Source organism: Nansenia antarctica, assembly GCF_963989245.1.
Source record: "Nansenia antarctica genome assembly, chromosome: 11".
NCBI classification, from domain to species: Eukaryota; Metazoa; Chordata; class Actinopteri; order Argentiniformes; family Microstomatidae; genus Nansenia; species Nansenia antarctica.
In genome coordinates, this window is record NC_137681.1 from 8,026,606 (window position 1) to 8,053,753 (window position 27,148).

The window sequence follows — 27,148 nt, forward strand, 5'->3', positions numbered from 1 at the left end:
TACTTACGTTATGAATAGGCTATTTTATGGATGTTTTATGGATGTTGCACCAATGCAGGTATGCCTTTAAAATACCGTTCTTTCCCCACCCCTACCCCTACCCCTGTTCGTTCCTCTCAACTCCTACCGTGAAAAAACGTGACACACATCGGGTTGTGTGACAGGTCACGTGACGGCCGGGGGAGCGTTGATCCGGAAGGTGGGGGGAGCTGATGTTACCGTACCGAGATTAGTCCAGCTAGCCTGCATTCCTCCTCTCCCCGAAGCCTGCCCGAGAGAGAGAGAGAGAAAGAGAGAGAGGGGGAGAGAATCACAAATTATGATACAGAGAGCAGAGGCGTATTGGATTTTATATCTTATCAACGGAGGTGGCTCGCCCCGGACATAACAACGCGACTTGGGCCTCGAAAAGGGCCACATCTACACCGCTGGATCTGAGAATCATGTTCGAGGCGTGATTGAAATGTGACGGATTTTTTTGGTTTTTTGTTTTCTGTTTTAATCAGCGAATGAAAAGAGCTCCGGGAATAACCTACAGCCTATTTCCACACAGCGAATTCTCTGTCTTTTTTTGATGAGGATTGCAAGATGGCTGATGACAGCTACCTTTAACAAGGACAGAATAGCAGCGACGTCCCCTTTAAGATTAGAAGGGTATATTTATATATTGTTATACATATTGTATATAATAATAGTGAGTTTAATAAATGTTAGTCAAAGCGCTTCTTTCGTAGTTTGTAAATATCCGTAGCGTAGCCTACTAAATGCCTTTGCAGTCGTAGAAAATGGCGAGGTGACGTCTCGGAGAATTAAACGAATTAATTAAAGCTTAATGAATACAGTTCAGCGATGCTGTTCGCTAAAGGCGTACGTACGATAATTGTCCGAATTCGCCGAGAGGAGACCAGAGAAAAGAGGCCAGAACCTATCATTGGGTCAGAACATATTGTATTATGATAAAGAGGCCAGGACATATCATTGTATTATGATAAAGAGGCCAGGACATATCATTGTATTATGATAAAGAGGCCAGGACATATCATTGGGTCAGAACAGATCATTGGGTCAGAACATAGAATCATTGGGTCCAGAGACGTTCGATAGAACGCTCGGTGAAACCCGGGACTCGAACAGCGTTCCAACATTCCATCGGATTCTCAAAAAACCCTTTGTGTGGTGCGGCGTGGAGACTGGAGTCGGCTATTAAAACGACAAAACTATGCAGCACATAGCCTTTAAACGAGTCCTGGTGTTTGATGTTTTTATTTAGAAAACCCACCCAGGCCCCTCATATTGGACAGAAAGAAAGGGGATCTCTGTGAATAAGTCTAGCCCCCCCCTAGGCCTTGTCTTGTGTACAGATAGGCGAGCGGTTGCCTCTGCTACAAAGCTTACAGACGTTCCACATCAAACAAACAGGCTGTTTATTTGGTCGCTATTGTCAGGATCAAAGTCCGTCGCAACGTGAAGCAATGTTTATTGAAGGGCTGGGGATACTTGTCACATTGCAGGCCTAGGCTATCTAATTTGCAAATCCAAATAATTTTGTGGGGGGTATTTTCGACTGTCAAATAGCAGTCCCAAGCATAATCAAATTGCATTGCATTGGTGAATGCACCCAAAATAGTCAGCCTACATTTAGGAAAAGCGGACAAGGGCGCTGAGCTTTGAGCTGAGATGTACAACGTTTATTGACACATTATCGTTGCGTCAACCCATAACGAACACGTTATCAATTCACTGGTAGCTCTTGAAAGATCCCCGTCCAAAATAGATATATAGCCTTGCCCTACTCAGGGTGTGTGGAGATATACAGGAGGCATTTAGGCTACTTAATCTTATTTAACTTTTCATTGGTTATTTTGTGACCCGAATTGGTTTAGGAGCAATATTACTAGATTGACGTGGAAGTCAAAGCTATCTCGTCAAGACCTGCGCAGAGCGGGCGGAGAAGGTGAGCGATCAAGTGTCTTTCATTAGCTCCAGATACGGTGATGTAACAATGTCAGCTTAATTCAAACTGATTCAATGTCATGTGTAAAACCATGTCGCTTGGTGGATTCTCTGTGCCTTGTTAGCATACCCATAGCCTACATGTAGCTGGGTTTGTGTGTTGATGGCTGCCAGAATAAGGCCTCTACACTCTCAAAGTGAAATATTTGTCATTCTCCAAGCAGCAGACAATGACCGTGTGATTTAGGGGAAAGGAGACCATACCCTGCCGTGTTTGCATACCGTCAGCTCATACTGTGTGTGTTGTACTCATAAAGGTGCTGTCATCATTGCCCAAGGCCTTCTCTGGTTGCATTCTGGAATTTGCCTGCCTACCTGAAATTGAAGCAATACCAGTCAGTTGTCATTGAGATCTGTCTCGGTTCACTTCAGACTGTCACTTCCGTCACAATAGACAGTTGTTACTTTCGATTCTGTACATTTTTTTGTCTGTTTAACATTTAGATTTAGCTCTAAACTCCAGCATCCAGTGTCACAGGTCTTCCCCCTCAAGTCATTCAGAGTGAATTGAATAAGACAGTCCAAGGGCCTTTGGTTGATGTGAGAAACTCCCATTGTATGCCCCCCCTGCAACATGGCCTCTGACATGGCTGAAACTTGGAGGAACTGTTTTGAGGAGGAGCTCATCTGCCCCATCTGCCTGCACGTCTTCTCAGACCCCATCCAGCTGCCGTGCAAACACAACTTCTGCCGGGGCTGCATCAGCGAGGCCTGGGCGAAGGACTCCTCCCTGGTCCGCTGCCCGGAGTGCAACCACGCCTACACACAGAAACCCAGCCTGGAGAAAAACCACAAACTGTCCAACATCGTAGAGAAATACAACGCTCTGAGCGTGGAGAAGGCCGCCTCGCCGGCGTTGCAGTGTATCCTGTGCCGCCGCGGCCCCCCGCTGCCGGCGGTGAAGGTGTGTCTTCGTTGTAATGCCCCCTGCTGTCAGTCCCACGTACAGACCCACCTGCAGCAGCCGTGCTCGGCGCTGGGCCACCTGTTGGTGGAGGCGGAGGCTGTGAAGGCGTGGACGTGCCCGCAGCACGACGAGTACAGGCTGTACCACTGTGAGGCGGAGCAGACCGCTGTCTGTCAGTACTGCTGCTTCACACGCTGCCACCCCAGCCACGGGCACGGGGTCACCGACGTGGAGCTGCGACGCAACGACATAAGAGTAAGGACAATAACGCACGACATAAACAATAAACACACACACACACACACTCACTCGCTCCACTGCCTGCCTGCCTGCCGCCTTTCTGCCAAAGGCTCAGCGGCGTTCACAAACAGTGTTATTCACTCTACTACACAAACGTCACAAACCCAACACAACAATATCAGGGTTAGGGTGGTTATTGCCAGAAATTAGACATTAGGGTGAGATCCATCTGAGATTAGGAAGCAGGTCTGGCGAGCTGATAAGTGGTCATTTGGCTAAGTGCATACTCTTAAAGTTTGTCCTTGCCTCGGTTGTGTGCATGCCTCCGTGTCAGTGCATGCATTCACGGCCGTCGCAGCATTGCATTATTAGTCAAGAATTAACTGGACAAACAAGTTGACAGGCAACATGGCATGTACAACATATACAGATGGGGCTGCAGCACACACAACATTATTGAGGACAACCACCCTCTCATGTAATGGCATCAACACAGAAACTCTGGATCTGCTCGTTTGAAAGGGCTTATTTAATCACCTCCCTGGTTACATAGAGGTAGGTCTACAAGATCCCCAGGGTAGCATTTTAACCTGTAATCTATGTACACGTTTCTTTTTTTGTGTGTGTATTTGTGACATAAATATACATTTTACCGATGTCTCTCCCTCCCTAGCAGTATTTACGTCAATTCCATGAATCTTGGTTGAGAACAGAGAAAAGCTTAAATTGGAAAAAGATTGAATTAAAGTGTGTTGTTGTTGTTGTGTGTATATGTGTGTATCCTCGAGTGTATGCATTTTTCAATTGTGATCCATTCCAACCCATTCTCATCTGTTGGAGTGACAAACAATGTGGTGGAGGGTGGAACAATGAGAGGCTCTCAGCCGGCCTTATCTCTCCAGCACAGGTGCATCCTAGCCTGGGTCCGCTGGCTGGAAGAGGGGGGGGAAGGGGGTGGAGGAGAGGGGGAGAGGGGGAGAGGAGGGGGATGGGGATGGGGGAATAGGGGAATAAAGTGATTTGTCACTCCATTCTGTGGTTTCCTTTGGCTTTTCTGTGCATCTCTCCACTTCCTGGGTTGGGGTCTTAGTAAAGCAGATTGGTGGGTTACATTGCACAATGCAGGGTGGTGGTGGTGGTGGTTGGCCTGCCTGTCTGCCAGCTTACCGGTTCCTTCTCTTCCTGTCAATTATTCTGTGACCTAGCCTGATTGTTAAGGATAACATATAATTGGATCATTTCTGCTTGTTTGTATTGCTTTTCATTTAATTTACATTTTCTGGCTTTGGTCCATTGACGTTTTAGAGGCTGCTCATGGTCTGACAGATGTCTGCCTACCTGCTGTCAAACCTTGGCCCACATGTAAAACTTGATTTTCCATTTATCTCCCTTTTCACCCAAATGTTTTTTTGAAGAAGTAGGTGTGGTAGGTAGGTGGTAGCACATTGAAGAAGTAGGTGTGGTAGGTAGGTGGTACCAGTTTGGGGTGAGGCAGAAGAAGTCATGCAGGCTTGGTTACTGACTCATAGGTGACCACACACACGCAATATTAACGGTGAGGAGGTAGTTCCTAACAGTTCTTCCCTGACTCATCTGTGCGCCTGCAATAGGCCTCTGACTCAGTTAAGGAACAGTTCATATTCACTGTGTTAAATTGGGGGGAAATTCCAAGTTGATTTTAGTTTTGAGGGGTGTGGATATCTTACTATTCCTTTTAAAATAGTCACAATGCATAGTTTTACTATTTTTCTTTTACTGTATGATGTGTGTCAGGGCTAAAAACACTGATCACTGAAGTGCGGTAATAATACCCCTTAGCCTTTCTCCCACTCTTAATCACCATACCTACCCGGAACACCCCACCCACCCCCCTCCCCTGGGTGGAAATGACAGTTATGTAGGACTGCTCTCTTCTCCCAACCACAGTACCCCCCTAAAGGTACTGAACTCACCCCCCCCCCCCCCGTTCCCTGGTCCCCCAGGCTGAGCCAGACTCTAACAGACAGCACCATCAGCTCACAGTCTTGGGCCCCTGGTGAGATCCAGGCCTGTGTGCTCCTGGAGCAGTGACCTGTAGGGCTAACGACTCATGCCTTCACATGTCCTCATTAGCTGCCTCCTCCTCTCGCTTTTAGACCAATTCCATACCAACTGCTAGTTCCCTTTGACATTTCAGGATTGTCCTATATAGGTGTGAGAAATATTTAGAATATTTCCACCTCGCCAATGTTTTTTGGCAATCAGAAGGTGGAGCTATTACCGTACTGCAGATACCAATCCAGTCCTTTCAGATGGACATATGGTGTCAAGGAGGCGGGTCTGGCTTGGCATTCGTTTAGGATATGGCTGTTACTCCTGGCTTGGTTTGACATCAGCTCAGCGGCGCGGTTCGGTCAATTTGGGTATCTGCTGTTGTTGACGTGTGATCACCAGCTCAGAAATAAAAGTGTTTTTTGTAACCACAGTTCCATTTAGTCACAGAGTGAGACAGTGCCTAATATGTGTACACGTGAGGCTGTCAGAGGGGAAAGGGGGAGAGGAGGAGGAGGAGGAGGAGGAGGAGAAGAAGAGTTCTCTGTATCCCCTTATACCCATTTCTTCCTTTCTCTTCAGTTCCCCCATTTATTCCATCCTCACTCACTCATGCAAACACAAAATAGCTCTAGGTTGCTATGACAGCATCTCCCCCCTCCTCCTCCCATCAGATGAAATGTTTGTTAGATGTAGACTAAATGAGCTGGTTCCCTGGCTACTGGTGGAGGCCTGCTAGTCAGATAGTGACTCTCCATTGACAGTGTGACTGTTGTTTTCCATGGGAATCAGTAGAGGAGGGACTATTGAACCCAACTATAAATATACTTTTTATCTCCCCCCCCCACACACACACACACACATTCTCTCTCTACCTCCCTCCTCATCTCTTTAACGTACTATCTTTCTCTTTATCTCTCTTTCTCAGCAAAGCCTATTGAGGCAGCAGGAGCGGGTGGAGGAGAGAGTGCAGGACATCGAGGAGCAGCTCTGTAAACTGGACTCTGACAAGTGTGTGGTTGAGGTACGTCTGAGCGACGCATACTCAACACGACTGCTGGACACGACACCAGGCTACACACACTCACGCATGCACGTTTGATGTCTATTGGACATGGAGTGTTTGATATGGAGGTGGTGGAGGTGGGAGAGTGCAGAATGAGCAGTATGTATGTATGATTGTGTAACAGTGTCTTTGTGCGTGTTCTTTCCTACAGGACAAAGTGTGTGACTTGAAGGAGGAGGTGCGTGTGCAGTACCAGAGGATGCAGCAGCTTCTGGAGGAGGATCTGGGTCGGACACTGGAGGTTCTCGATCGGGCCCGGTCCAGGTTCTGCCAGGAGAACGCGGCCCAGGTTCTAGCTCTAGGAGAACAGCGCCACGAGGCCCAGAAGCTGATGAGCTCAGTCCAGGCGGCCTTCAGCAAGGCAGAGGAACTCGGCTTCATGAAGAACACCAAGCCTGTCAGAATTCTCATGGACCGGTGAGATAGCTAGCTAGCACGTTGTTGCTACATAGTTGATATACACATCGAGCAAATGTATGTTTTTATACTCAGGACAGGTCTCTTTATCTATGTTTCTAAGCGGACCTTGCCCTATGTAGTGTTCAGGGTTCCCGCGCTGGTCTTAAAAAGCCTTAACGTCTCAAATCCAGCAATCCGACTCATAAGGCCTAAAAAGGTCTTAAGTTTCAGTTATTAGGTCTAAGAAATTAGGTGCTAGGTCAAAACAATGAGATTAGTTTGTCCTGCAAGGAAATCAGTCCGACCACATCTATTTACGTGGAAATTAATCAAGTTGGAACAAAAAAAAAAGGCCAATTCGCTGCCCCCGGGAGAAATTATTGGCGAACGAAGCTACGACAGGATGACAAAAAGCTATCATATGGTGTCGCGAATAGGTCAAGAAATCTATTCAACAAGGTCTAAAAAAGGTCTAAAAAGACTTGTTGAAACATGTAGGAACCCTGTTCGAAGCAGACTTTCCCTATATATGGTTGTCGGTTTTTCTGATCTGCAATCTTGTCCCGTGACTGTGTGTGTTGCAGGTCTCAGGCGTGTGTGGGCAGTGCTCTCACTCCCTACAAGGTGGGAAGCCTCAACTCTAAACTGTTCCTGTCTGAACTGTCGAAGAGAGAGAAGAGTCTGAGGAGAACACTGGAAGGTAAGAGAGACTCTGACATGAACATTTAAGTTGGGACCTGGGGTGATGGGGCCTTTTCAGCCGCAGCCCCGTCCCTCTGGAACGCCCTCCCCAACCACATCAGACAGGCCAACACCCTGCCAACATTTAAACAGGCCCTCAAAACCCACCTCTTCAAGCTCTCCTTCACCAGTTAACCCTCTCCCCCTCCCCTTCCCATGTGTCCCCAGCACTACCTTAATTAGGCCCCTATACTTTCTTCTATTTACCTTTTTGTTTCTTTTTATTATTACTACTCGATCTTTTCAATTTGTAAAGCGTCTGAGTATCTAGAAAAGCGCTATAGTGTTGTGGTGTGGGATATAATGATATAAAACTACAACATAAGTCTAATTTATTATTATTATTATTATTATTATTATTATTATTAAGTTGAACACTGTAACAGGCTTACCAGCAGTGTATCTGTTTGTGTAATGTGATCCACATGTCCTCCTTTATTTCCCTCTCTCTCTCTCTCTCTCCAGCTCCCCTCACCCCCCCTACCTTCCTCCAGTCCGTCCCTGCGTATCCCAGCGGCCTCGGTTCCAGCTCTGGCGCGGAGAAAAGAAAACACTCCTCTGCGTTCCCAGACAGCAGCGGGAACGTTGGGAAAACCACAACTTCAGGATTCAAAGACTCCTCCTCTTCCTCTTCTTCTTCCTCCTCCTCAAAGCAGCCCTACCTGGGTCCTAACTCCACCTCCGGAGAGGGCCAATCCACCAATCAGCAGCCTCTGGGCACCTGTGGCCCCTCCCATATGAGTGAAGGCAGTGGGACAGGAAGTGGCAGTGGCTCACTGACCAATCACCATTCAGGATCTGTGTTTGGTTCTTCCCACTTCCCTCCTGGTGGTGGAAGCTCCTCCCACTCCTCCCAGCAGGCTGTGCTGCCTCAATATGGCGGGCGTAAGATCCTGGTGTGTACGATGGATAACTGCTACTGCTCCGGAGTCCCCTCCGTGTCAGGCCACCGTGGCCACCCTCCGTACCCGCGCTCAGGCTCCTTCCCCTGGGTGAGTGCGCAGGACTACCCCCCTCCACCAGGGCTGACCTCTGGAGGTCCCTCCATGCAGGGCCTAGCAGTGAGGGACTGGATAGATGCCTCGCAGACACACAGACACGCAGACTTCTATGGGCTCTATGGACAGCCCTCCACCAAGCATTACGTCACTAGTTAACACAAACACACTTACGCAGACACACACACACACACACACACACACATACTCACACACTTACATGCAGGCATCTAGGGACAGCCATCTACCTAGCACTAATTCTCTGGTTGACAGACAAAACGTGTGCGCACACAGACACACACAATCACACACACACACACACACACACACACAACATACACAACATACACACACACTCGGGGGCAGGGTTGATCTATATTTGAGTTCTTTCTTTGTTTTTGTTTTCCGTCAATTATACATGTAGTGTATTATACATGTGGTGTCTGTGCAACGACCACAATTGTTCAGTCTTATGCACTTGGTCACAGAGGCCATAGTCCTTCTCTAGTGACCTAGGGAGAGAGAGAAAGAGTCATGGAATGAAGAGGGACAAAAAAAAATCTCTTTATTTTAGAGGGCGGAAGAAGGATTGATTACGTAAATAGAAAATCCTACTTCCACCCCCACCCTCTCCATGCTCACATATGCTCCCATAAACATAGGTTGGGGATGAATAATAAACACAAATATAGAAGCCGTTCAGTGCTGTTTTTGTTTTGGGAAAGCAAAGCGATTCTAGTCCTGGGGATGTCTGAACTGTCTGTAACATGTCCCTCCCCGTTGTAGTGAGGTAGATTGCCTTATATCATTATTGTTCTATTTTTCTCTGCCCGTGGGACTATGTTAGGTAACGTTAGATTCTTAACGAGAGCAAATGGTTGTTATTGTCATGTCTCTGTTTTGGCCTCTCCTCTCCTCGCTGGGTTCAGGGATGTACTGTACAGCTTGGGACACAAACATGCTCTTCCATGTTCACATGTCGGATACCCACAATGCACTTGGGGAGGTTGGGAATTCCTTGATGACAGACGCTCCAGGTAGAAGTTGGCCCCCCTAGGCACAGGTCTAGGACCAGCTAACCCTCCCCGAAATCCTAACGTGATCCATTAGGAGGAAACATGTCAAACTGACTTTAGATCAGGGTCTAGGGTGCAACTTCATACTACTGGGAGCACCAGGATTCCAGACCTCCACTATGCCCACTGGAGAGGGGTTCCTACTATGCTGCCAGGCTTCCCAATGGATTGAATTCTTCCATCTGAAAGAAGAGACTGTCTCTTTCATTACATAGTTGTCTCTTTCATTACATAGTTGATATCATGACATATGATATGAGCAGGTTCTGTGTTTGTCTTAAAGACTCTTTGACTCCGAGACGGAGTCTCAACGAGCCGCTACATGAACTGGACCGACCAAACCAATCAACACAAGCATTTGGAGGACTGCTGATGCTGAAATTGTACTTCCTGCAGGGTGATGATGTCACATCCTCTCAACAAGCACACAAGCCCCTGGCTTCCTGTTTGCAGCTGTAAGCATGCGGGGAAGTTTTTGAGCACTCTGAAAAAATTGACAAATAAACTGTAACGGTTTTAAAAGGATGAGTGAAAGTAGGGTGGGAGGGTTTTTTCATTAACTTTTTCTAAAGCGAGACTGGACTGCTCAATGTAAGCAATGGTCATAACCCTTCAAAGGAATTGTTGTTACTAGAACATTAGAGCAACAGAAAAAATGGAAAACAATATCTTTTTGTAAATATTTTAAGAAATGAAAAATTACGGACATGTCATTTGAAGGAGGGTTCCAAATAAATCAATGAATTTAAATCTGTCACGTCTGTTTTTGTTGTTGTTGTTGTTGGTCTTTTCAGGGTCTTGAAGAAGTTCTGTATTCTTCCTCGGACTCAGACCCTCAAAGAAAACAGGTCCAGATGATGTTTGGGGGTAGTTGGTTTGTGGGTCGTGAAACTAGGTCGAAATTGTATCATTTGCTGTCCACCCCCTCACCCATACAGACACGGCACAGTCATCTGTTCATTCCAGAAATTTACGAAAAGAGAAACAGATCCTCCAACCTCATCAACAGTTCCAGTATTAGTGGTCTGTTTAAATGTGTGTGTGTGTGTGTGTGTGTGTGTGCCTCCTGGGCTGATTAAGCTGTAGTATTAGCGCTTTCTGCTACCTAGCACTTTGGGCTTCAATCCCCTTCAGCCAGCAGGGATGATCCACCCATGTGTGTTTGAGAGGGGGAGACGTTACTAACTGCTGTCCCACAATGACACCATGATCAGAATTGTGCACAGTTCATCTTTTTTTTTACATTCAGATTAGCCTGACTCAGGACAAGCCTATGAAGTAGTAACATACCGGTACATACATTTCTGACTGAAATACTAAACCTGTTAAACTCTCCCAATCTGTTACACATGCACATACACACACACACACACACACACACACACACACACACATTTGATTGACATCATCTGAAACCTGTAAGATCACACTCATCCCAACAGGACATGTTCAAGCAGAGAAAGTGAGGCGTGGATACATGTATAAGGTTGTGTGTGTGTGTGTGTGTGGCTTTATTGTATCTAACATACCATATAAAAGTGATGTTAATCACAGTATCATTATACAGTACATCCCCTCTCTAATTCCACTACTCAAACATTATTTCTAGCTCACTCCCTTTTCCCTCCTACTTGAATGGAATAAAGAATCTGATTTGTGGTGGCTCTTGTCTGTCAGTGAAACTGAGATGTGATATACTGATGAGAAGAGGGCAGGAAAGCGCTGTGGTGTTGGAAGTGCGGAATGAAATTACAGGGTTGTTTTATCTCTCACACCCTCTTTCTCACACTCACACACAGCTGCTGAACAGCTGTCCGACCCATGAGGAGGAGTCAGTAATCCTGTCGCCTACATCTCAGATTCATATCACACACCCCTCTGTCTGGCTCCATCAAATCGCCCACACACTGAAGGGGGAAAAAAAAGTTTTATCCACTGATAAAACAACCACAGAACTTTGTGTTCTCTCATTCAGAGGTTTCGCCATGTAGATAAGCTCTAAAGAGACTCCACTCAGCCCACAGGAAAAAAATAATCTTTGATTCTTGTACAAATGAGCCAGCAATACAAATCTTTTCTAAATCCAAGGACATACCATACAATCTTGTTCTGTGTCATCAGAGTAAATGCATACATTAGCTTTTTGTTTGTTGATATGATGACTTCCATGGCTTACTCATACATCATACATCTCTCTCTAAGTTGCTATGGCAGGGAAGAGGGAGGTAACAGAAATGGGGAACAATGATAGTTCACTGACTGTCTGAGAGGATGAGAGTGTTTCACAATGAGAATCTTTGTGAGAGCAGGGAGGCCATTTTCCAGTCTCAGAGGCCTTCAGAATCAATCACACCCTTTATCCCTGTGATAGAGTACGCACACACACACACACACAGCTGGATGTGTGTTTTATGACTGTTCCCGCCCCTATATTAAATGAAATAACCACGCAGCTATGTGCGTTCCATAGCTTTGGCCTGGCTGTAAGTTCAGTGGGTGAGGCTTGTAGAGGAATTGTGCACACAAATGCACGTCGCACTCTCAACCGCACACTAACACTCAGCCGGGATTCTATAGGCCCTCTCCTTGTTGGAGCTCGACTAAAAGGCTGGAGCTGAGCATGTGAGTGTGTGGGTGCGTAACCCCACCCCCTCTCAGAGGCCTCACCAGCTGGGCCCTGTCACTGTCAAGACCAGCTGACCCCCACCTGCCACGGATGTGTGTGTGCCCTGGAGTCTTTAACTGCCACAAGAGGATGATCCGAAAATATCCCCACGCCTTCTCCTTTCGCTCCCATTACCCAATCTGATGTAAATGTGATGGTGTGCCAGCAATATAACTGAAGCTTCTCTCATCCCATTGTAGGGCTGAATGACAGTTACACATCGAATGTGCACTTGCGCAGTCCAGACAGAACTCCATCTTTAGATTCACTCACAAAAAAGTGTAAATGATGTGAAGTTATAAAATTGACACCCAAGGAAGGATTCGCCTTTTCTCACATCTTTTTATTCACGTACCTTCAATCCTGACAAGATTACATTCAAGAATATCACAAGGAAAAGCCTTAGTGTATTTCCCCCCCTGTAACCCAGACACAAAACACACTGAGAAAACATACATTCTACCATCACAACCGTGTTAAAATCCGCCAACATACATTATATATGGAAACATTATAGACTACAAAATACAGCTGTAAAATATACTCTACAATGTGCATAACATAATATATGAATGTGGGGCCATACTATTTACAATTGATAATCAAAACTGTAGTGCTTATCCACTGTCCAGTGTACTTTTTTTTTTACATATTAACATGAGTCATCATTTCATAGGGGAGTAAAGCACAGTAGATGATATTTTTCCAATGTCCTAGTGACCACCCACCACACCAGTTGTTGTTATCTGTAAGCACCCTACATTCTACTTCACCATAAATAAAGAATTACAAAAATATACCTCACTTCAAACAAGAGCCATAGCGAGAAAAGAGCATACAGCTGACATGTAAGAACAACTAAAACAATGTAACAAACTGTAAAGAATGAGAGAGAGAGAGAGAGAGAGAGAGAGAGAGAGAGAGAGAGAGAGAGAGAGAGAGAGAGAGAGAGAGAAGAATGGAGAGAGCTGGTTTCCAGGACAACCTGAGAAGGAGTGAGAGAAAAGGCTGGTGTTCTGGTGAAGGGGAGTAGAAAGGTCTGGAATGTTTGGGGTTCCAACATGGGGGAAGGTGATTGGAATGGTTAGGCTCAGCTGGAATGGGAGGGGGTGGTGTCCTGGCCTGGGTTCCCTATGAAGGCTTAAACCTTCCTCCCTTTTAAAAGCAAAGGTGGGAGTCTAAGCGAGGAGTGTTGCAGTTACCACGACAGTTGTAGAGTTAGTGAGTTGTGTTAGGTAAACATCTGCGAGATATGGGGCTGGGGTCAGGCTGTTAACAAACTCTCTTCAAGTCTGCGTTGGTGTAGTGTGTGCGTACATTCACAGGTACAGCCCGTCCTCCAAGAGGATCGGTGTTTGTGTGTTTGTGTGTGTGTGTGTGTGTGTGTGTGTGTGTGTGTGTGTGTGTGTGTGTGCGAGCTTTGAGCTGAACTACTTCTTCTTAGCGTTGACACTCTTGCAGACCCAGTTCATGCCTTCCTGAAAGAAGTTGAGTAGACAGTTAGGGGAAAAAGCTACTAGACCAATTTCAATTATAAAACTCACATATAGGAAATGTATTTGTAGGCCTTGTATGTATATTCCCTGATTAAATCAGAAAAGAAATGAAGAATAATGAAGTTTTAATTGGCTGACACTGTTCTCATCCTGTTTTTGCTAATAATGAATTGGCAGACAGGTGAGTGTGTGTGTGTGTGTGTGTGTGTGTGTGTGTGTGTGTGTGTGTGTGTGTGTGTGTGTGTGTGTGTGTGTGTGTGTGTGTAGGCAGTCATCTAACCTGGACCCCCTCCCCAGTGAGTGCGGAACAGGATTGGATCTGCCAGACACGGTCCCGGATGGTGTGCAGGTTGAGTCCCTCAGCGATCTCAGAGGCAGGAGCTGCTGTCAGGAGGTCCTGCTTGTTGGCAAAGATCAGTACCGGAACCCCACTCAACTTCTCCTCATCCAATAACTCAGCCAGCTCCTATAACACACACACACACACACACACACACACACACACACACGTCAGAGCGTCCACAACATGGAGGACATGGAAATAAAAAATTATAATATTCAAGCGAATACATACCTGCCCTGTCTCCTCAAATCTCTTTCTGTCTGCACTGTCGATGACATAAATCTGAAACACAAAGGATTTTTAATGCAGTGAGAGTAGTAGCACTTACAGGTTTTTCTGTATGAGAACCACGAATCGTGAGCTGGTATTAGGGGGAACCCCTGAGTAGGGACCACTATGATCCAGCCACTCACCAGCACATCAGTGTTCTCAAAGTAGTTCCTCCAGTAGGGTCTGATCTTCCTCTGGCCCCCGATGTCCCACACATTCAGCTTAAAGCCCTGGGACTGAACACTCTTTATGTTGAAACCCTGGACAGAGTGAGAAAGAGGTGAGCTTGTGTAGGATAACGTATTTTTGTTGTTTGTGGGGGGGGGGGGGGGGGGGGTTGCGTTTTTTTCTTTGAGCATGGTGGAGATGGTGATGATGTATTTTAAGTGCGACGACTATGAGCGTTCCCTCCTTACCTGTGTGGGGGTGATGTGGCTGATGTCTTCGGAGGCAAGTTGTTTGAGCAGGGTGGTCTTTCCTCCGTTATCCAGCCCCAGCAGCAAAATCCGAACCTCCTGGTCTGGAGTGCTCTTCAACTTGCGCAAGATTGACAACAAACCCTGAAACATGCCAATGAAAACCAACAATGAGGCCAATGATAAAAACACGTCTATGGAACATTACGCGGGCCTTGACACTGAGGATGCAACAGGAGCGCCCGGGCCACTATAGGCCACTGTTATATAGGCCGTGACATGACTGCTTGTGAGATAAGTTTAGTTGTCTACATGGAGGATGCGCGTATACGGCATAGATGCAGGGCTCTCAAGTCTCACGCATTGGGCGTGAGACACACGCATTTCGTTCACACGCCGCATTTCAACCCTTGTGTCTCACGCCCAATGCGTGAGACTAGAGAGCCCTGTAGATGATAAATGGCATGAAAAAGGATGATTGATCTCTGAAGAGCAGATGAGTTGAAGTGTCAAACATGAGCTGCATAATGTCTACAGTACACAGGTCAGGTGTGGTGGCGGCGGCTTATTGTCTAAAGAAGGACATTGAGAATGATGCGTGAAGCCACTCGAGCTAATCAGCTAGTAGTACCGTTAGGTTCAATGGGGGTGGCTAGCCATGCTAGGTAGCTAATCTCTCACCACCGGAGCAACAAGACCGATGCAGGCAGCTTCCAATAACATCTTTATTTTCCTGCAAATTATTGAATCTCTTAACTAGTACAAAGACAACATTTGCAATCGTGCTCAATGTTTTTACTCATTGCACCACCTGTATTCTGTTTAACCCACATCGTTAATTGCTATTTATCACAAGATATTTAACTCACCATCTTGTTGCTGTATCTCCCCAAGACGCTCCGAGGGTTACTAGGGGAGGGGGGGGGTGGGTGACGTTGTACACAAACTAGGGGATGAGGGGGGTGGACCGGTGACGTTGTACACAAACTAGGGGATGAGGGAGGGGGGTGGACTGGTGACGTTGTACACAAACTCAAACGTCAAGTACACGGGTGGGCGTGGCCTATTATGGATGAGTGGCATGGTAGCATGTTCTATGATTAGCAATGTTAGCTAAAGAAAATGACCTACTATCCTATTAAAAGTCAGATGTAGGCTATTGAAATAATATGTTGATTGAACATTACTAACTCATGGAAAAAACCCTAATCCGATCATCATGTTGTAGCTAGTAAGGTAGTATATATTTTTATTTTATTTTAATTTATTTTTTAGTTTTACTTGATTGTTTTGTCTTTTTCTGGACACAGGTAAATGTAAACAAAGATCGTTCTTTAAAAGCAACCCTAGTTCACTGAGGCATGCAATGTGTTTTTGTAGACAAGTAAAGGGTTCATAAGGTTTTTGACACGGGAGGGAGCTGCCCCGGCCAGTGATTGGAGGAGAGGTTGCCACGTGGTGCACCCGCCCCCCCTCACTACAACCACCAAATCATTGGAATTTCCAGTCATTGGACACGTTCCATTGTAACACCTTGGTCCAGCCCTGCAAGGTAATTCAGCCTACATTCTCCTTCGATTAAAAGTGGACTGATACAGATAGATAGCTGTTTTTGTCTGTGAATATCTGCATTTTAGAAATGTGCTTTGGGCGCAGGTCAGGTGCTAGCATGCGAGTCACTTGTCAAGTAAGTTGCATCAGTCTGTTGTTACTGGTTGACACATCTGTTCAGCAGTTGCATGTCCGATTCCCACGAGATTTGATGGCCCCGCTACATTAGACTCGATTGATGGGACTGTTCAAGAATATGCATTGCATGACACTAGCCAACGTGTTGTAGTAGTAGTAGTGTGTGTGTGTGTGTGTGTGTGTGTGTGTGTGTGTGTGTGTGTGTGTGTGTGTGTGTGCGCCTGTGTGTGTGTGTGTGTGTCCATGTGGGCTGCCTGTTTATTATGTGTTATAAACATTATCTGCACTTCATAATTAGACAGCTGAGGTTTCAGATCAGTCCAGGTCTAGCAGAGGAGATGACACTTTGGAGTATTGCTGAGATGCACCCAGCAGGTAACTGTGGTTAGCACACTAGATCCAGTCTATCCAGCTTTGGGACCTACAAGTAGGAATACCTGTGTCTTATCACCACCACCACCACCTCTACCTCTCAAACTTGTCACCCATTCATTTATTTCCTCTCCCTTCACTCACTCACGCACTCACTCACTCACTCACTCATTGACAATGGGTAATTCATGCGCTCTATTTGGTAAGCTTCAGTACTAAAAGACTAGTTTGATAGTGCACATCAGGGTGTTTTCTTGCTTTGGTGTGGAGCAGAGTGCAGAGTGACCGTGAGCTGCTGTGCAAACAAACCACTCCAGCAGGCTCCAGTTCCAGCAGGGTGCTAGCCTGGCCTTGTGGGTAATCAGACTAGAGTGGCTTCCTCATCTCCTCTCCTTCGCACTGATCTGAATACTCAGGATAGGCTTCCGCCATGTTGCTTTAGCCCATCTAAATGGACTGTAAATGGACTGCACCTTTATCCAACCGCCTTTATCCAAAGCGCTTTACAACGGCCTCTCATTCACCCATTCACACACACCAATGGCGGCAAGCTACCATGCAAGGCGCCGGCCCGCTCACTGGGAGCAATTTGGGGTTCAGTGTCTTGCCCAAGGACACTTCGACATGTAGCCAGCTGGGGCTCGAACCGCCGATCTACCAACCTTGCGATCATTAGACGGCAGCTCTACCTCCTGCGCCACAGCCGCCCCATCTGGAGATTAGTTGTATCCTCTGTAGTTCTTCCCTGTCCTTGTAAATGAAGGGAGGGAGACAAGCAGAAGAGCTCTACTGCTGAGATGCACCCCTAGTCAACAGCACAATTAAGCCCCTATCACACATAGTTCCTTGTCATTTCCTTGGAATCCCAAGCTGTGTCGACCGGGCATTATCACCGTTCACACTTGAACGAAATGCCCGACAATTACTGTGTTGGCCCCTTTCACACATGTCGGTCTGCTACCCTACTCTGTGTGTGTCCTGTGTGTTTTAGCTGCAGATAAGAGCAGTGAATGCTGAGCTCACATAACCCAATTCTGTGACTTCGGGAGGGGGAACTATTAATAATTAAGTGGGGTTGTGGGATGATTGTTGATCAATTGAATTAAACAGTTGTATGCTAACATTTAAAAAGGGGAAAGGATTCAAGGGTCATCGCTGTGGCTTTCCTGAACCAGTTAATATTTACATCCGTGACCAGACCAGGTCTTACTGGTTAGGAAGGAGGTCAGCCTGTGAACTCAGAGCCCCATTTCTAGCCCGAAATCTAGATATACTTGCAGTATACAGAGTAGATTGTCCTACAAAGACACTTAGATTTAGATTTAGTAATCTAAAAATTAATATTTTATTTTATTTATTTTATTTAACCTTTATTTAACCAGGCAAACATGTAAGAACAAATTCTTATTTGCAAATGCAGCCTGACCAAAAAGCAATGGCTCTTTGGGGGGGGGGGGGGGGGGGGGGGGGGGAAGCTAGAAATAAAACAAGGTTAAGTAATACAATAAACAATAAAACAATAAAACAATAAAACAATAAAACTATAAAACAATAAAACACTGGCAAATACAGATGCATTAAAATACTAACAGTCAGAGAGAGGGGAGAGAGACGGAGGAGGTAGGGGTGAGGAAGAGCGGAGGTGAGGGATAGCGGGGGTAGTGGAGCAGGGGTACTTAAAATGAGGCAGTGATGGGTTATGGGATGGGTGAGAGACGAGATGGGTTAGACCCCTATACTTTCTTTTATTTTTTGTTTCTTTTTATTTTACTACTCAACCTTTTCAGTTTGTAAAGGGTCTGTGAGTGTCTAGAAAAGCGCTATATTAATCTAATGTATTATTATTATTATTATTATTATTATTATTATTATTTACGTTTCTACTTTGGCTTAGGTTCTGGTATTGCAGCAAGATACAAAATCAGAATAACAGAGTAAAGTCAAATAAGTAAAGTAAGTAATAATAAAGTAATAATAAAGTGATAAAGTGATGGTAGTCGTACTACAGACCCCTGTGAGTGTTTGTATTAGAACAGCATCCAGGCAGCACACATAATTTGAATAATGAACTAAGCAGGACGTTATGAAGTCAGAGCAAATTTTAGCTGCAGCTGTTTTATACAGTCAGCTGTTTTATACATGGTAAGTATAAAAAAAAAGGAGGTCAATTAACTACATACTGTAGATGATTAAAGGAGAACTTCATGTGGTAGACTTTGAGTTTAACTAACAACTTAGGTCTGAAGTAAGTTTTGTTCTAGAAACATGTTGTAACTTGTTCCTACTCTTTCAGACGCAGACCAGAGGGGTTCAGTGGACCAGTTCAGTACCAGTAAAAGAACCCAGAGGGTGATTGCACGTTTTGGGAATTCTTCTGTGAACGTCTTTGGACTTAATTTGTGAGGTGGTGGAGGCCAACAATGGCTTCGAATGGGTTTGATATTGACGCGCCGCGCTGGGACCAGTCCACATTTGTGGGCCGACTGAAGCATTTCCTCAACATCACTGACTGGACAACAGTGGTGCTGCCCGACTCACGCCTGGATGAGGCCAAAGCACTTGTTGAAAGCTGCAGGTAACACACAAGAAGACACTCACACACACACACACACACACACACACACACACAGACATGCATATACACACACATACACATACACATACACATACACATACATTACACATACACATACTCATACACATACACACACACACACACACACACACACACACACACATACACACACACACACACACACACACACACACACACACACACATATACATACACACACACACACGGACATGCATGCACATATACATGTAAACTGTACAGTTGTTGCAGTTGTGTGGAGCTGTAAAGCTGGTTCCCCGGTTCTCTGCAGGGCAGGTTCCGTTCCCCCCGGTACCTCAGAGGAGCAGCTTCACTATGCTAAGAAGCTGTACGACTCAGCCTTCCACCCCGACACCGGAGACCGCATGAACCTCATTGGACGCATGTCCTTCCAGGTCCCTGGAGGCATGGCCATCACAGGCTGCATGCTGCAGTTCTACAGGTACACACACACACACACACACACACACACACACACACACACACACACACACACACACACACATGCACACAGATACACACAAACACACACACACAATGTCTTTGACATAGGCTAGCTAATGTCAGATCCCAGAATCTTGATTGAGATTGATTCTCGGGGGGGGGGGGGTGCAAAGAGTAAAAAGTACTCTACTACTACTACTAATAATAATACATTTTATTTATGGGCGCCTTTCAAGGCTCTCAAGGACACCTTACAAGACATAGTTCAAACCACATCATTATAAAATCAACAAAGCAAAGTGAGATAAAAACAAACAAAATACAGCAGATCAAACCAAATAAGCCATTGTGAAAAGGTGTGTTTTAAGACTGGATTGGAAGTACCGTCGGAAGTTGTAAGCAATTCCAAACCCCTCGAAACTTTTTGCTGTAGGCTCCACCTGAATTGCACGCAATGACCCTCCTTATCCACCCTTGCTATTGTTTACGAACCAATGTGGATGCATTGAACAGAATTAAAACATGATGGAGCTGAAGAGGCTTTCAATACCAGCATTTTGCAGATAAGTGTGAATTCAATTATCCATGTGTGAATTTTTATCCATTAAAATCCCTGCCTCCATCTAAAGCACTCGTCTCTATTTGGTGGTAGAATCTGTGCATCGCTGGTGAAATTAACGGGTGCATCACCTCCACTTTTCGATCGTGCACTATCAGACTCCATTAAATGAAGAGTCTGACTTAGTGAGACTGTAGGCTAGACGACAACTAGGTTATAGTGTACATGGGATTTTGTTGGAGCAATTACAAAAGTCTAGTTCTGTCTGTCTTACTCCAGGACAGTTCCTGCTGTAGTGTTCTGGCAATGGGTGAACCAGTCCTTCAATGCTCTGGTCAACTACACCAACCGCAACGCTGCCTCTCCTATCACTCCCAAGTAAGAACCCCTGTCCATGTCATTATTCATTTGACCTATAATTCACCTGTTATGTTGATTGACAACCAATTTACTGTATCACCTGAGAAGGTGGTTAATAATTAGATTTTTCTCTCTCTCACCCTCCCCCTCACAGGCAGATTGGTGTAGCCTATGTAACAGCAACAAGTACAGCTCTAGCCACCGCTGTGGGGCTCAACCTCTACACAAAGGTACAGTGACACTGACACACACACACACACACACACACACTAAACTCTCTCTCTCTCTATTGCAGGTGATTAGACCACTCACACGATTAATAATAATAACAATAATAATAATACATTAGACTTATATAGCGCTTTTCTAGACACTCAAAGACACGTTACAAACACTTTTGAAAGTGAAAGAGTAGTAAAATAAAAAGAAACAAAAAAATAAATAAAAGAAAGTATAGGGGTCTAATTAATTTTTAGATTACTAAATCTAAATCTAAGTGTCTTTGTAGGACAATCTACTCTGTATATTGCAATTACACCTAGATTTTCGGCGGAGAAGCGGTGAACAAGCAACGCCAGCGTCCTCTCTCGACCGGCATTTTTTTAAACGTGAAAAGTCTTACGACTATGATCAATGTAATGTTAGCTAGCGACCTCTAAACATGGATTTGGCTGGGCATAATCCATCCCTCCTAAATTTCGTTGTTTGGTACCTGTACTGTAGCAATGACAATAAAGTCCATTCATTCATTCATTCATTCATTCATAAATTATTGTCTCATATTTACAGTCGCACGGCTAAGTTGTGCTTCTGCTGTGCCGGCGTTGCCTTCAGTGGGTCTTTGTTGTGTTGCACCCGCTTTATCATTTTGAGAGTTGAATTCCAGCGTGTTGGTACATCCTGGACCAGTGACTCCTCTTCTTGCCCATGAGAGGCTTGTTGAACGTTCAGCTCTGCTGTGTTTGCAGGACTGTCTTTGAAATGTCCGACTATTTTACAGCGCTTGGCTAAAGCACCCTCAAACCCGCTGTCACAGAGAGCCACTGTGATTACCCTTTGTATAATGTGCGCTACACATAATGATCTAATGGTAGAATCGTTGCTGCCGCTATCAAATTGCGAGCGCTTTCTGTAGTTTGTGCCAACTGCTCTGCTTTCATTGCCTCTTCACTGCCATACAATTCCTGAATTCTTGTGACAATAGTTCCCCTCGAAGGTGGCTTGTATGATGGGTCGTCTGAGGCGATCTGGACAATGCCTTGAAACCCCTGGTCTTCAACCATGTTGACCATGGGCTGGTGATTGCATAGGTTAGCTTAGTTGTTTTTGCTTTGTTGACAGACTTGCCCTGGCTGCACTCTGCCAGTGTAGTTTGACGAACACGGCTTGATCCTCTCTCAGTGCTAGCAACTTTGCTAACATCAAAGAGTTGCTTTGCCCGAAGATGTTACTTCAGACTTGTTGTGCTTCGATGGAAAGACTGTTCATCACTGCAATATGTGCACACAACTTTGGTTTTATCTTAACTTCCATCTGGAAACCTTTTAAAACTAAATTTGCCATCCAGCACACCGGGGGATGTCTCCTCAGTCATCGTACGTTGAAGCTCAAATCTTTGACTGCCAATTTATCTCATTGCAACACTGGGTGTGGTTTCAACCTTAAATATCAAAAGACCTTTTATCAAATGGGGACACTCACTGGCAAGTTACCGTACACAACAAAAGTATTACATTCATAAACAGTGTTTTCCACAGGAACATCAGCCAGGTCCGGAGCTTGGGATGTGACACTATTAACATCCCCATACCAACTCTAATGAGCCCATTGACCATTTGGCTGGGTTTCTGTGGAACTTCATTAAAAAGGCAAAATATGGGGCGCTTAGGTGGCGTAGCGGACTAAGCGTTGACCACGTGGCCGCAGGGTTCCCGGTTCGGTTCCGGCTGCGGACATATCCTGCATGTCATCCCTTCTCTCTCTCAACCATCCCAATAATGAAAATGACATCAACATACTACTCATAAAACATACATTAAAATAAGATCAAACATGACTGTACATCCAACTATTGAAACATTCAAACGTAATAAAAAGGAAATAAGGGGTGTGTCGATTTGATTGTTTGCTAAGTGCGCTCATTCATCTGTGACACAAATGACACAGAAATCTTGTAAAGTGGTGTCAGCTGGGTCAGGCAATTCCTTTGACTCCCAAGCATAGAGACAGTGATTCGCGTGTAAACACATGTAAACATCATAAGTGGTCACCAATGTAACTCAACGACTGTCATCATTATTACAACCCAGTATTCAAATCAGTCTGTCTCTCTAGTCTACAGTGTTATCTGCCTTTGCACGCATGTCAGTAGAACTAGGATTAATTAATTCATAGGATTAATTTACGAGCGTTAACATTGACAGCCCTAGTCTCATTATATTAGGTTGTTAACATGTTCATCTTGCCCATCCTGTATTGTCTCCTCCCCTTCTTGCAGAAAGCTCCTCCCCTTGTGGCGCGATGGGTTCCGTTTGTAGCTGTGGCGTCCGCTAACTGTGTCAACATCCCCATGATGAGGCAACAGTGAGTCTCACGGCGCCGCCTGCATATAGTGGCTGGGGCGTTTACTAGAAACGTACACAGCAACATGGTGCATGTATGGCACACTGGGGACAGTCGAAACAAAACAGTGCACATCCTCTGTCTCCCTTCTCTTCTCTCATTTGATCTCTCTCTACTTCTCTCAACTTTCTCACTCAGGGAGATCCTAAATGGCATAGCTGTCACGGATGAGAATGGCAACACACTGGGTCATTCCAAGGTAAGCACTGGCAGGTCATTTTCTAGGTGTTTTTACGCTGCTACTTAGACGTGCATCATTGTGAGACCACCGTTAGTGCTAGCGCTATCCATCTACCACCACCACTAGTGCTAGCAATATCCATTTAGCACCGTACTAGTGCTATTGCCACCCCACCCCACCGACTCAACAAAAATGTTATCTGCGAATTGATAATTGTCTTTGTGCAACAAAAAAAAAGTGTCACCTTTTTGGGCCATCAACAGTCCTGTTCTATGGAGGATGGATCATGCCACAATGAAATACAATACAATGTACACATCTCGAAATACAATATGGCACAGTGTTACACATGTATTGCATTTCAATGTGCGTATTGCATTTCGATGTGTGTATTGTATTTCATTGTGGCACAATCCATCCTCCATACTGTTCTTACTGCTACAGAGGAAAAGCTAAACGACATCTTTATATTCTGCCTCTTCTCCAGAAAGCAGCGGCGAAGGGCATCACACAGGTGGTCATCTCCCGGGTTACCATGGCAGCACCGGGCATGAGTACGTGTCAGAAGTCACAGGAAGGGGCCAGAGAGCTGAGACCTTTTAGTTTTCATATCTTATATTATATGTAGCTAAATAATAGTTACATAATTATACAGCTAACACACAGTTATGGTATTGATAGTAAATTGTAATAATGCATCAGATATGTGTGGCTCAGTGCTCAGAACCTCTGCGTGTGTGATGTGTGATGATACCTTAATTTTGTTCTCCTCTCCTCTCCTCTCCTAGTCATTCTACCCATCATAATGCAAAGGCTGGAGAGATACAAGTTTATGCAGGTGTTTTATTTTATTTTATGCAACATAATTCATTCTTCATATGTCTATTGAGATAACTCTTAGCTTGTTAGTTATTGTTTATCTGTGAGTGGGTGGGTGTCTGCTAACTAGGCTAACGAGGTGTGTCTTTTTACAGAAAATCACATTTCTCCATGGACCACTACAAGTGATGATGGTGGGAGTGTTGTAAGTAGGCCTGTTCATGACGATTCATTATAAAGATTTGTGCTTGAGGCAGGGGTGTTTACTAAACAAACGGGTTATTGGAAGTTAAAGGTTGCACATTGACAACTGGAAAGGTTAGTGTTTGGATCCTTGAAAAAAAGAAGAAAAAAAAGATGACATGAATGTCAACATGACAACATGAATGTCACCTACCCACCCACACACCTAATAATTTATGTTTGTTTTGCAGCTTGGTCTTCATGGTGCCAGCTGCCTGCTCCCTTTTCCCTCAGAATTGGTAATTAGTTTGTGTGCATAATTGCTGCTGTTTCAACAGCATAACTATACATTTCATAACTGTATTTCTATGATTAGTTTCAGAATAGTTTGGCAACGTGTGTGTGTGCGTGTGTGTGTTCTGCAGCTCCATGGCCGTGTCTAAGCTGGAGCCAGAGCTGAGGGACTCCATCGTCTCCCGCTATGGAGAGAGCATCAAATGTGTCTACTTCAACAAGGGCCTCTAAAGACCTCACCAAATGGGCAAATCTGCATCCTTCTCTTTAGGCCGGTCCAATAGAAGTGCTTGCGGGAGATAGAAACATATGCATACACATATCCAGGTGTCCTTTGCCTGTCTATGTCATTGTTTCTACTTTCTACAAGTATTTCTGATTGTTAGGAAAGATGTCTGATATGTCTTTTTGTACCACTATCTCACGTAAACAATCAGTGTAAAATGCAAGGTTAATATACAGATTTTCTGTCTGTGAACGCAATCACGCAGAGGCAAAGGAGACTGTTTGGAAGATGAACAAGCAGTTAGTCAGTGTTCGGTTACTCAGATCCAACTGTGAGTCTGAATTGTTGACTTTACTACTCTGTGTTGTTGCAAATTAGAGGGGTACTAAGTACCTAAACGATCTAATCTCAGGAAGTGCATACTTTCCTGGTTTACTGGTCAAAATGTGACCAACCCTGTAGTGTAGATGTCCTTGTTCCTTAGAAGGTGTACTTTGTCTAGCTCTAAGCATCACTATTCTAATTACATGTCAGTGTCCAAACATGCTCATGGATGCAGGCATGCACTCTTGCCTTTGAAGTGAGTACTGTAGTGCCTTCTGTACTTAGGTTAGAAGATCATTGGTGCATTTTTTGTTGATTTCCCACAATGTATCAACCTGAAAAGTTCAATCCAGTGATCGAGAATTGAACTAGAACTGAAGCCTGCTCACCATTGCATTGCTGAGGGAACCCATAGCATCATGTCCTGGGTCTGAAAAGGGTGGGAGAAACATTTCCCTTCAGCTACTTTGTATTCTCCACACAGCAGACTCAGCTAGTAGTGGCACAATCTTCCTCAGTGATGTCATTCTCTGATTAAATGTAATTGATGAACTGTGAATGAGTTGCCTTATTTTCCTGGGATTGGCCTCGCAACTGTTTTGGAAAAGGGTCTACACAATCCACAGCAAGCTCAGTCTATAATAATATTATGGATATTCTAACAGTACAGTTGAACTGATGGAGCACAACTGAGAACATATAACGGACTATAAACAGGTAAAGTATGCACGGTCTGTGAATTGAGTATTGATGGCTAATCAATTATGACACAATGCCATACCTATCCCCAACTTTTCCTTATTCAACAAAATATTTGAATGTATTGTGTGGTGTATTTGAATGAGCGCTCGGTGCTATTGAGTTAGGCTGTTTATGATGCTCATAGATTGAATATGCCTGGATGAGTTGATTTCTTCGGCCTTGTTACGGCCCCGTATAGTATCTAGGGGATATGGGGAGTAACAACATAATAGAACCGGGGGACAAGAACCAGAGGCGAATGGGAGAATATAAATAGAACAAGATTTATTGTATAAGGGTAAAGTAAACAGATTTCTATGAAACATGAAGAGTGTGAAAGTGAATTAATACTAGTAAGGAAAGTAAATAAGATAGTTAACATTAACAATAACTACGAACCATTAACAATAACTACGCCCCATAGCTGGGGCTATTTGGCCCATAGCTGGAGTATTTGACGGGGTGAAGAGGACTAACTAACTAACTATATACAGGCCTACTGTACTCAGTCGTGGTACAGAGTGAAACAGTTCCTGTCGAGTTGAAGGCAGAGGCCCACACCACACTCTCTACATCTCCAAGGAGTGTTTCTTTTGCACAGAGTGCACCTCTTTCTCCCCAGGGTGGCTCTCACGGTCTTGCCCTTCCCCTGACCGTCGCTCACAGGGACAGGGAAATGGCCCTGGCTGGGGGTCCTCTCCGGCCTGCCATGCAGTGGCACTCCCAGGAGCTCCGGCCTGCCATGCAGTGGCACTCCCAGGAGCTGGGCAGTCAGCTGCTCCTGGAAGTCCTGGCGTGTCATGTGTCCCTGAAACAAAATCAGAATCAGATTTACTCTTGCCGGGGGTTTTCACACATACATGTAATTTGCTTTGGAATGTTGGTGCATAACAATAAGTAGACAAGCATACAAAAGGTGCAAGGACGAGACAGGACAGTGCAAAATACAGAAGAGTACAATTACATACCTCCTGCTTGCTTTTACATAGCTCCTTGTGGACTATGTAGCTGTTTGTCAAACTAATGTCCACAAAGTGCTGGAACACAGTAATAGACCAC

The 27,148-nt window shown here is 44.9% G+C and overlaps 3 protein-coding genes across 4 annotated transcripts; 2 read left to right on the forward strand and 1 right to left on the reverse strand.

The window, feature by feature from the left end:
- The first annotated feature begins 247 nt into the window (after positions 1 to 247).
- On the forward strand, positions 248 to 10,193 carry trim8b (tripartite motif containing 8b). Its single transcript, XM_080541683.1, has 5 exons — positions 248 to 3,175; positions 6,120 to 6,215; positions 6,409 to 6,674; positions 7,241 to 7,356; positions 7,863 to 10,193. The coding sequence occupies exons 1-5, from the start codon at positions 2,588 to 2,590 to the stop codon at positions 8,552 to 8,554; spliced, it is 1,758 nt and encodes a 585-aa protein (XP_080397809.1). The 5' UTR covers positions 248 to 2,587; the 3' UTR covers positions 8,555 to 10,193.
- A 3,373-nt stretch (positions 10,194 to 13,566) lies between these two features.
- Positions 13,567 to 15,549, reverse strand: arl3b (ADP ribosylation factor like GTPase 3b; the record flags this gene model as incomplete). Its single annotated transcript, XM_080541446.1, has 6 exons — positions 15,531 to 15,549; positions 14,662 to 14,805; positions 14,389 to 14,505; positions 14,207 to 14,257; positions 13,913 to 14,098; positions 13,567 to 13,614 (listed from the first exon to the last, which is right to left on the reverse strand). The coding sequence occupies exons 1-6, from the start codon at positions 15,531 to 15,533 to the stop codon at positions 13,567 to 13,569; spliced, it is 549 nt and encodes a 182-aa protein (XP_080397572.1). The 5' UTR covers positions 15,534 to 15,549.
- A 557-nt stretch (positions 15,550 to 16,106) lies between these two features.
- sfxn2 (sideroflexin 2) lies at positions 16,107 to 25,907 on the forward strand. Of its 2 annotated transcripts, none has more exons than XM_080541721.1 (12): positions 16,107 to 16,213; positions 19,016 to 19,297; positions 19,608 to 19,778; positions 20,619 to 20,717; positions 20,854 to 20,929; positions 23,197 to 23,282; positions 23,460 to 23,520; positions 23,990 to 24,056; positions 24,291 to 24,340; positions 24,477 to 24,526; positions 24,756 to 24,803; positions 24,930 to 25,907. In XM_080541721.1, the coding sequence occupies exons 2-12, from the start codon at positions 19,143 to 19,145 to the stop codon at positions 25,027 to 25,029; spliced, it is 963 nt and encodes a 320-aa protein (XP_080397847.1). In that variant the 5' UTR covers positions 16,107 to 16,213; positions 19,016 to 19,142; the 3' UTR covers positions 25,030 to 25,907. The 2 variants fall into 2 exon arrangements, with proteins under 2 accessions (XP_080397847.1, XP_080397848.1); XM_080541722.1 differs by lacking the exon at positions 16,107 to 16,213 and adding an exon at positions 16,289 to 16,348.
- Positions 25,908 to 27,148: the final 1,241 nt, after the last annotated feature.

Bases quoted from the DNA above. Each gene is read 5' to 3' on its own strand.
- trim8b (XM_080541683.1), top strand. From the start codon at position 2,588: ATGGCCTCTGACATGGCTGAAACTTGGAGGAACTGTTTTGAGGAGGAG. The intron at 3,176-6,119 runs GTAAGGACAATA...TCTCTTTCTCAG, and splicing joins TGCGACGCAACGACATAAGA to CAAAGCCTATTGAGGCAGCA. The intron at 7,357-7,862 runs GTAAGAGAGACT...CTCTCTCTCCAG, and splicing joins TCTGAGGAGAACACTGGAAG to CTCCCCTCACCCCCCCTACC.
- sfxn2 (XM_080541721.1), top strand. From the start codon at position 19,143: ATGGCTTCGAATGGGTTTGATATTGACGCGCCGCGCTGGGACCAGTCC. The intron at 20,930-23,196 runs GTACAGTGACAC...CCCTTCTTGCAG, and splicing joins GGCTCAACCTCTACACAAAG to AAAGCTCCTCCCCTTGTGGC. The intron at 23,521-23,989 runs GTAAGCACTGGC...CCTCTTCTCCAG, and splicing joins ACACACTGGGTCATTCCAAG to AAAGCAGCGGCGAAGGGCAT.